We start from the raw sequence: 10,396 nt of genomic DNA on the forward strand, positions 1-10,396 counted from the left end.
TATCCACTTCCTTTCTCCCCTTTATTTAATTGGGATCTGTAGTGGCTCTGTGTTGAATGGTCAGTCGCATATAGAAGGGGCAGCCATAGATTTAGGAGAAGCGTTTTGTCTGAAGCCGTGGCTCTAAGGGGTCCTTTGCTATTTTGGGTTAGTCAGTCATAGAGTATTTTCAGACAGCAGGAGAGAAATACACGCGCACGGACTCTCCAGAAGGAGGTTGCGCTTCCAGTCTCTTGATATGTGCAACAGATTTCTCCTTGGTGACAGAGAGATATGTGCTTTTGGTTTTAATGACATTGTTTACTTTATGCTGCTGTGCTGTCTTAATTTTCCAAGACCTATTTTTACACATTGGAACATTTCTGAAGACATTCTTCTGGATTTGGAAATGTTTTTGAAACAATAACAACGCATGCAAAGGATTGAGGCAGCTCAACAAAGGAAGCGACAATCATTCTGGGAGTTTATTTTTGTGCCTGCAAGATTATTATTATTTTTTTTATTTTTTTATTTTTTTATTTTTTTTTATTTTTTTTAACCAACATGGATACCAACAAGGGCACAGTCTTCTGTGTCACTTTACTCAAACTTGCTGTGCTTGTGACACTGGCGCGGTATGCCTCAGCTAAAACTCTGAATTACCACGTTTACGAAGAGCAGAAGGTTGGTACAGTGATCGCCACACTTAGAGAAGATGTTGCCGATATTTTATCGAAACTTCCGAGCTCGATTCCGTTGCGATTCAGAGCCATGCAGCGCGGCAGCGCATCTCTCCTCGCCGTGCGCGACCAGGACGGAGAGATCAGCATCAGGACCAAAATAGACCGCGAGAAACTGTGTGAAAAGAATCTCAACTGCACTATCGAATTTGACGTTCTGACACTCCCTACTGAACACCTACAGCTGTTCCACATCGAAGTGGAGATTTTGGACATTAACGACAACGCGCCACAATTTGCCCGCTCCGTCATTCCCATAGAGATATCTGAAACTGCTGCTGTGGGGACGCGCATTCCCCTTGACAGCGCCACCGATCCAGACGTCGGGGAGAACTCTCTAAACACGTATTCTTTGACCCCTTCTGACTCCTTTAAGATTGATATTCTTACCAGAACCGATGGCGCGAAATACGCGGAGCTCGTTGTGCTCAAAGAATTGGATAGGGAGGTGCGAGCGAGCTATGAACTCCAGCTCACTGCCTCAGACAGGGGCGTTCCCCCCAAATTTGGAACGACGCTCCTCAAAATCAGCATAGCTGACTCGAATGACAACAATCCAGTCTTTGAGAAGCCATCTTATGAGATACATTTGCTTGAAAATTCACCTTTAGGCAGTCTGCTAATTGATCTGAATGCCACTGACCCAGATGAAGGCACTAATGGAAAAATCTTATATTCTTTTAGCAGTCATGTGTCCCCTAAAATTTTAGAGACATTTAAGATTAATTCCGATAATGGTCAGCTAACGTTGATGAGAAAAGTGGACTTTGAAACAACAAATTCTTATGACATAGATGTTCAAGCTCAAGATATGGGCCCCAACTCCATGCCCGCACACTGTAAAGTTATAATCAAAGTAGTGGATGTGAACGACAACAAACCTGATATCAGTATTAACCTGATGTCCACAGGGAATGAAGAAATAGCTTATATATCAGAGGCAGCACCATTAGATACGTTTGTAGCTCTGGTGAGGATAGATGACCTGGACTCCGGGTTGAATGGAGAGGTGGAGTGTCGACTCCACGGCCAGGGTCATTTCAGGCTGCAGAAGACTTATGAGAAGAACTACATGATCCTTACTAATGTAACTCTTGACAGAGAGAAAAGATCAGAGCTCAGCTTGACTGTTATAGCTGAGGACAAAGGCTCTCCAAGTCTGTCTACAGTCAAACACTTCACTGTTCAAGTCCAGGATGAGAATGACAACTCACCAAGGTTTGAAAAGAGCAGGTATGAGATTTCTAAGGCAGAGAATAACTCACCTGGAGCATACCTGTCATCTGTGCAGGCCTCAGATCCAGACCAAGGCCCTAATGGACAAGTGAGCTACTCTATACTTGAAAGCATGATCCATGGGAGTTCCATCTCCACTTATGTCACCATTGATCCATCGAATGGAGACATTTATGCATTACGTACCTTTGATCGTGAAGACGTAAGTCAGATCTCCTTCCTGGTTCAGGCACGGGATTCCGGAAGTCCTCCGCTTCGCAGCAATGTGACTGTTGCATTAACTGTCTTGGATGAGAATGATAACAGGCCGGTCATCATGATGCCACAGCTATGGAACAACACAGCTGATGTTCCACTATCCAAATATGCAGAGGCAGGCGATGTGGTCACTGTTGTAAGGGCAATAGACTGTGATGCTGGTGCCAATGGTGACCTTTCATGTTCTATTATAGGGGGGAACGAAGCAGGTTACTTCAACATGGATGCTAAAATGTGTGAAATTCGCACCAATGTCAGCATGCAAGAAGTTCCTCTGGACCATGTGGAACTGAACATTCTAGTACAGGACCATGGAACCCAACCACAGAGCACCAGAGCTCTATTAAGGCTTTCATTGTATGAAAATATTGAGAACCACATGAACCCCCACCTGACGGGTGGAGGAACCGGAGAGAACCCTCTAGATGTCTCCATGATCATCATCATTTCCCTTGGGGCAATCTGTGCCGTTCTGCTTATTATTATGTTGGCCTTTGCCCTTCGCTGTTCACGTGAGAAGAAGGACACACGCTCTTACAACTGCAGGGTGGCAGAGTCCACCTACCAACAGCACCCTAAAAAACCATCACGGCAGATCCACAAGGGTGACATCACTTTGATGCCCACGGTCAATGGGATCCTCCCAATCCGGGCACACCATTGCTCGCCCACCTCCTCGCCAGAGCCTGAACGGGCTCACATGGGCAGCCGGCAGAGCCAGCACAGCCGGCAATCACTGAACAGCTTGGTCACCATTTCCTCCAATCACATCCCTGAGAACTTCGCCCTGGAACTTACACATGCCACACCCCCCGTGGAGGTAAAATGCACACTTGTAACAGCAGCTGATGTACATTCTAACTAACATTAACCTTTATAAAGTGCTTGTGAATTCTTTGTTTATACTCAGTGTCATCATGTTTTCATTCATTTTCATCTGTTAACATTCATGCCATTGTATGGTCTTTGTGTGCTAACACTGTTTTCATGTTCATTTCTGTGTGTGCGTGTGAATGAGTGTTGTGTTCCATCAGTATTTTTTATTTTTTATTTTTTTTATTTATGTCATCTGTTTTTGCTATAGCAAGTCTCACAGCTCCTCTCAATACTCCATCAGGGTCAGTATCAGCCGAGGCCCAGCTTCAGAGGAAACAAATACTCTCGCAGCTACAGGTAAACTTACAACCAACAAATACTACGCTCCAATCTCCAACTCTTTATATGGGCATGATGTGCTCTAAATAAGATGTTAAAGTAGACGGGTAGTGATACTCAACCTGTTGTGGGGTGGTGGTTCGATCGGATTGGATGATAGGTATTCCAAAATGTTTGTGGTAGAATAGGACAGAACTTCCCTGTTGCCGTGGTCACCCACGTTCGCAGATCCTGATTGGACTGCTCCTCACATGAGGTCATAGCTTGCTTTCTGTGCTTTTTCCCCCCGTTCCTCTCATCTGCGTTTTGTTCTTGGATCATGTCATTTTATACTGTGCGTATTGTTGCAACCGATGTTTCATCTAATGACATATTTCAATATCATGTTGATGATTTAGAAACATGCTTGCATTAGTTTATGGTTTTGCCTTTTTGTCCTTCATGCCTCATCTCATATAAATCAAACTGTGTAAGGGCCATTTTGGGCTTTATGATAAATGCATAGTGCCAAACAGCATGGAATAGGTCACTGTGTATATGTTAGTATATAAAGATTACAGTCTATTTATGTTAAAAATTAAGATTTTGTGTTTGATTGGTGCCTGTGATATGTGGGGCGTGTGCTTGTCTGCTCTGCATATGCATGTTCATAGACTGTATGCAATGCATAGACATGATTATGGGAAACTTTGTACTGAGTAATAGTTAGATGACTGTGCAGATCTCAGAAATCCTTTATGTGTTTCATTCTGGATGTGTTTTATAGACATACAGTATATTGTGTGTGTGTGTGTGTGTGTGTATATAATATATATATATATATATATATATATATATATATAAAAATCATAGTTAAATAGAGATTTTCTGTATATTTAGAAGTTAATAATTTATTTTAAATATATATTTTTTTATATTGTTGACTTAAAGTGATCTTTCTATAGATAAATCTCTTGCAAACAACTCATTATTGCTTTCGACTTATAACTATGTGTGTGTTTTTTTGTGTGTGAATATGTACAGGTACGCCCTCCAGGACATGGATAAGTTCAGTCTGAAAGATAGTGGGCGTGGCGACAGTGATGCAGGCGACAGCGACTGCGAGATGGGCCGCGATTCGCCCATCGACCGGTTGCTAGGCGACGGCTTCGGAGACCTCTTTCACAGTGATGGACACCACCGTCTCCACCCAGGTAAGAAATGATCCCAGATTGGTCTTAATGGTTCCTCTTATTATTATCACTCTGAACTATGACATTCATCAGCTTGATTGCATTGAGTACAAAGCTCGTTAACAGTTTATGATGCTTTATCCAACATACTGTCTATGGTGACTTAGTTTTATTATATTGTGAATGCAGTCAAGGAATAAATTAAATAACCTGTTACTATCTGTCTTGACTCCTGAGCTGAACTTCAAATAAGTGCAGATTGGCAGTGCTTTTATATTCATTGTGCACGTGAAACGGTTTTTCACCCAAAAATGAAACTTTGGCATTATTTCCTCACCCTCGTCTTGTTCCAATCATGTATGACTTTCATTCTTCCATGAAATGCAAAAGGAAATGTTAAGCTCAGGGTTGGGAGGGTTTCTTTTGAAATGTATTCCACTACAGATTACAGAATACATGCTGTAAAATGTAATTTGTAATGTATTTCATTAGATTACTCAAAGTCAGTAACATATTCAAAATACTTTGGATTACTTCTTCAGTACTGGTAGATTTTTTCACTTGTTTTGACTATAAAACTCTGCCAGTACATTAAGACAAAATACACCTGTTAAAAATACATTCTCTGAAAAACCTAAATATCTTATGCAGTGTTTTTTCTAAAAAAAATCTTAATCAAATTGATCTTGTTTTAAGGATTTTTAGATATTTGTACAGATGTTTGCCCTAATATCAAAGGTCTTACAAGAAAAAAGAAATTGTGATCCAACGTGAATTTTCTTGATAAAAAAATATGTTCGTGCCTTGTAACATGTGCATGTAAAATGGCTAGAAATAGCATTTTAGCTTAGCGTAAAGCTGACAATTTATACAAGGTTTTTTCTATTTCTTGTGCTCCAAACTTCAAACTTACTTCTCTGTCTGCTCATATGAATGTAACACTTCATAAGAAAGTGTTTCACTGCTGTTCAAATGCACTTTGGATCACATCATTGATATGTATAAATGTTTTCCATCTGAAAGGACTAAATATTAAATGAAACAAATGACAATAAAATGCAAAGTAATCTCTTCAGTAATCAAAATACTTTTTGAATGTAACTGTAGTCTAAATACCAATGATTTAAACTGTAACTGTAGTGGAATACAGTTACTTATATTTTGTATTTTAAATACGTATTCCCGTTACTTGTATTTCGTTACTCCCCAACCCTGGTTAAGCTCAATATAAAATAGCAACGTTAATCTTTGTTGAATATTTCTCCTCATACTGTATGTCCCATGGACGAAAGACAGTCATATGGGTTTGGACCGACATGAGGGTGAATGACAGAATTTTCATATTGGGTAACCCTTTAAGCAAAAAGCCTTTGGTGTTTGGCTGAAATCATGTTATTTTTTGTAACCACCATCTTTTAAAGCATCAATCTGTTTCATCGCTCATTTTTTGTCTTTAGCTTAAGACAGAGTATGTATGTGGAGGTGGGGATTGGGATGTTATTTCCCTGTATTCATTCTGTCCTCTGAGTGACAGTACCATGCTTTCAAAATCTGAACTGAAGAAAATTCACAGTAATTGCTTTCACATTGCAGTTTAAAACCCCCTTCCACTCATATTCTCGCTCTCTCTCCCTCTCCCCTCCCCAGAGAGCCCAACTCCTCCTCTTTTATAGGAAGAAAGAAAGCAGCCTGTGAGCATTGATTAGAGAGATTCACTCTTTCCTCACCAAAGCAGTTTATTGTAATTTCCATTCCATTCTGTTTTCCCCACCCTAATGTTTCACTCTGTTCCAGTTTGTCCTCTCTTCTTTTCCCCTTCTTGCTGCTTTGTCTTTAATTTAAATTCAGTCATATCTGATTCGTGTGAGGCGACGTTGCTAAAGTAATGAATGATAATCCAGCTCAACAAAGGATGTCGGGCTGCACAAGAGAAACTAGAAATGAAAGATTGACAAACTCTCTCTCTCTCCTTCTCAACCCCTCCCCAACCCACCCACCTCTGAAATCCTTTCTCTAACTTCCTAACCTTATCATCCCTCTTCATTTACCCATTTTCACTCATCCCTCAGTGCTTTCTGTCATTTTCCCTTTGTTCTCCTTACTTTCCTTTCTCTATTCTCACAAGCCCATAAGAACATTTTCATTGCTCAGAGGTTGCTCTTTCAAAGATCAGGAGACTAAATGGAGTTCTCAATTATGTTTCATTGAAGTATCAACTTTATCTCTGATGTTTGTCCTAAAATTCCATTGGAAAAAATAAAAACAGACACAAATGAGACAATTGTTGATATGAAGTAAGAGTTATAAAAAATAATGTCACATTATGTGAGATAACTTAGATCTGAGCATAGTTTGAAATATTGAGGAGATCTCTTTTGAAACTCTAGTGAAGATGTGTGGGATAACTTGGGTCTTTTTCTTTGTAGAAAAATCCGAGAAGCAGGAGACTTCAGCAAAATATCCTTACAGTATTGCGGTAGTGCCAAAGAAAAATGTCCACTAAATGGCGCTATAAGCAAGTTCTTCAAAACAGATTTAAAGGGATTGTTCACCCAAAATGAAAAGTATCTCATCATTTACTCACCCTCATGCCATTCCAGATCTATATGACATTTTTTTTCTTCTGCTGAAAACAAACAAAGATTTTTAGAAGAGTATATCAGCTCTGTAGGTCCATACAATGCAAGTGAATGGTGATCAGACTTTTGTAGCTCCAAAAATCACATAAAGAAAACATAAAAGTTGATGAGACAGATGAGAAACAGATCAAAATTTAAGTCCTTTTTTATTCTAAATCTCTACTTTAACTTTCACATTAACATCTAAAAGTCACATGTGGTGCCTATTCTGTTTCACTTTCACATCTGAAAGTGAATTTTAATGTGGAAATTTAGAGTAAAAAAGGACTTAAATATTGTTCTGTTTCTCACCCACACCTATTATATCACTTCAGAAGATTTAGATTTAACCACTGGAGTCTCATGGATAACTTTTATGTTAGCTTGATGTGATACTACTGTGATAGTGTGATACTGTACTACCTACTGTGTTCTGCAGAAGAAAGAAAGTCATTCATATCTGGAATGGCATGTGGGAGAGAATTGTCATTTTTAGGTGAACTATCCCTTTAAGGTTAAGATTTAGGTTTTAAATCAGCAAAACCTACAGTACCCCACCTAGCCTAAACCTTCAACCTAAACCTAACTAATAGTTTCATAAAAAGCAAATGTGAGATGAAAAGCTCAATTGCTGAAGAAACCATGTCATTTTGTGTTGCTTCTATGATACATTCAGCTCACGTGTTGAATTTAGGACTTGTGTCCCGGTCTTTGCATCGTAAGTGCAAAGTCTTTTGCATTGAGCTACTGAGCAATTTGAACAAGCTTAAAAATATATCATGCGCTATAGTAAAAATGTTCTGATGTCATAAGATACAATTGTGTGAGGAACAAGACCAGTATTAAGTGTTTATGAACTGATAATGTGCCCTTTTACTTGTCATATGTGTGAAAGATATTAAAGTCATTGTTGTTGTTTTGCCTCTTGTGTTCATATCACCAGAAAACTGCCCGGATACACAGAACAAGGCACGCAAAAATCATTTTGCAAAAATGTAGGTCTAGCAACGTGATTCTATGACAGATTGCATTTCTATCTGGGAGAAACAACTGAGATATTAAAGAGATCGCATTTGTTTTTTTCTTTCATATGAGTGTTGCTACTCAAGGGAGAACAGTTTTGACCTTTAAAAAAAAAGTTGGATGATGGATAGGCCTACTCTTAAAATTCCCTGTTAAATTTCTCTCTCTTTCTCTCAACAGTCATGAGGTTGTGTACGGAGGAGTGCCGTATGTTGGGTCACTCTGACCAGTGCTGGATGCCATCTCAGGCATCATCAGATTACCGTGCTAACATGTACATCCCCGGCGAGGAGAGCAGGCCTCAGGTCCTAGAGGAGGACCAGCAGTCAGTCGACTCAGCTAAGAAGAGCTTTTCCACATTTGGTAAGGACAACGAGGAGGAATGTGGTGGCTCACTACTGTCAGAAATGAACAATGTCTTCCAACGTCTCCTGCCAACTTCTTACGCTGAGGTCAGAGAGATCAACGAATGTGCTGCCCAGTCCTCTGTCGCCATGGAGATCAGGAAGGGTTTCCTGCCAGGTAAGGCATCAGTGTCGAACTCCGCCTACCCACAGGGCGTGGCCTTGTGGGCCGCCAATGCTCACTATCAGAATGCTGGCGGTGTTGTGACGAGTGGACATGGCTCGACCAATCACGCAGCATCACAGGCGCATTTAAAATGGCTGCCAGCGATGGAGGAAATTCCAGAGAACTACGAAGAGGATGACTTAGAGAGTGTGCTCAGCCAGCGGCAGGGAAAACGCAACGAAACGAGACACGAAGTTGTCGACGCTAGCGAACTTGTTGCCGAAATTAACAAATTACTTCAGGACGTACGCCAGAGCTAAACAACAATCTGTTAAAGTCTCCCTATCTCATTCTTTTGCTTTCACTCTATTTTCATAAAGTGAATTAATTATTTAAAGAACGAGGGAGGGAGAAAGTGAGATCAGTGCTGTAGCCTTGATTGAGTCGCATGTGAAAATGTTTGGTTAATATTGTTTATGTCAGAATTGGGTACTGACTTTTTGGTCCTTTTGTACAAAAGTGAACACTGTGATTGTAACCTTTTCATTTCTCTGTTTTCATAAATAAATGTGTGTGTGTGTGTGTGTGTGTGTGTGTATATGTTTGTACAGAAAGCAATACAAATGTCTATTTTTATACAGTATGTCAGTGCACGTATGTAAAATTTAACCAAGATTTGTTTGTATACTTGAAAATGTTTAATATGCGTGTGCGTGTGTGTGTGAGAGAGAGGCTGTTTCCAATCAGTACAGATTTTACAATGTATTCAAGCTGTTATTGGTGGTCCAGTTCTGTTATTCTTGTGAACACCGAAACATTCTCAGCAGTGCAAAGAACGGTTCTCTTTCTGTGGTTTATCCATGAGTAACAGTGAAATGTCTCTTTGGACCTTATAAGAATTTTTCTCTTTGTCACCAGACCTTTCCGTGATGATTTTACAATAATGTTGTATTAAAGAATTTACAAAAATATTGTAATAAAGATAATACATTTGGAAATATCTCTTTCATGCCATCTGTTTTTGATTCATTATGTATTCTGCATCAAATCCATCTATTGACCTTAGATGCAATTAGTCTTACCCTTTGGCAAACCTGTAGCCAATTAGTACATTTTCATTATAAAAACATCTTTCACTGTTAGCCTTGGAACATGTTTGAAAAATGAACCAGCCAGAATATATCAACTCCCTTCAGAATTTGTTCACAATTCACTCCCATAAAGATGCATCTTCTTCATGCAACTTCACAACAGCTACTTTCACTCAGACTTCCCCCTCTTGAGCAGAGCAGGTATTGCAGCTCAAGAAAACATTCCATGACATGCCCAATAGAAGAATATATAATCAAATCCTCCCTACCCATAAAAGTTTATTGAAATACACATTTGAATATGGGTTTACATAAAACCACATCATGCCCCCCAAATATTGATATGCTATGCTACCCCTGATTAACATGAACACACATAATATATGACATGAGCCACTGCCCACTGGATCTTTCAGACTGCATGAGGGGGTCCATTATTTGTGTCTGTCTGATCTTGAATGTGTGTTTATATGTGTGTGTGTGTGCTTGTGTTTTGCACGTGTGTGGTTAACACCTGTCTGCATGTATAATTTAACAGCAGGCAGATGTTCGGGATTAGTAATCTGGTCTGGAGTGCAGCCAGTCGATGTGATGCAGTGTGAATGATCTACACT

The 10,396-nt window shown here is 39.8% G+C and overlaps 1 protein-coding gene across 2 annotated transcripts; it reads left to right on the forward strand.

Annotated features, from left to right (window-relative positions):
* The first annotated feature begins 464 nt into the window (after nt 1-464).
* Nucleotides 465-9,612, forward strand: LOC127445067 (protocadherin-18-like). Of its 2 annotated transcripts, none has more exons than XM_051704818.1 (4): nt 465-3,033; nt 3,298-3,386; nt 4,392-4,561; nt 8,362-9,612. In XM_051704818.1, exons 1-4 carry the CDS (start codon nt 544-546, stop codon nt 9,009-9,011), a joined length of 3,399 nt encoding a protein of 1,132 aa, XP_051560778.1. In that variant the 5' UTR covers nt 465-543; the 3' UTR covers nt 9,012-9,612. The 2 variants fall into 2 exon arrangements, with proteins under 2 accessions (XP_051560778.1, XP_051560779.1); XM_051704819.1 differs by having other exon boundaries at nt 3,331-3,386.
* Nucleotides 9,613-10,396: the final 784 nt, after the last annotated feature.

Source organism: Myxocyprinus asiaticus, chromosome 8 (genome assembly GCF_019703515.2).
Source record: "Myxocyprinus asiaticus isolate MX2 ecotype Aquarium Trade chromosome 8, UBuf_Myxa_2, whole genome shotgun sequence".
NCBI lineage: Eukaryota > Metazoa > Chordata > Actinopteri > Cypriniformes > Catostomidae > Myxocyprinus > Myxocyprinus asiaticus.

Bases quoted from the DNA above. Each gene is read 5' to 3' on its own strand.
- LOC127445067 (XM_051704818.1), top strand. From the start codon at position 544: ATGGATACCAACAAGGGCACAGTCTTCTGTGTCACTTTACTCAAACTT. The intron at 3,034-3,297 runs GTAAAATGCACA...TTTTTGCTATAG, and splicing joins ATGCCACACCCCCCGTGGAG to CAAGTCTCACAGCTCCTCTC. The intron at 4,562-8,361 runs GTAAGAAATGAT...TTCTCTCAACAG, and splicing joins ACACCACCGTCTCCACCCAG to TCATGAGGTTGTGTACGGAG.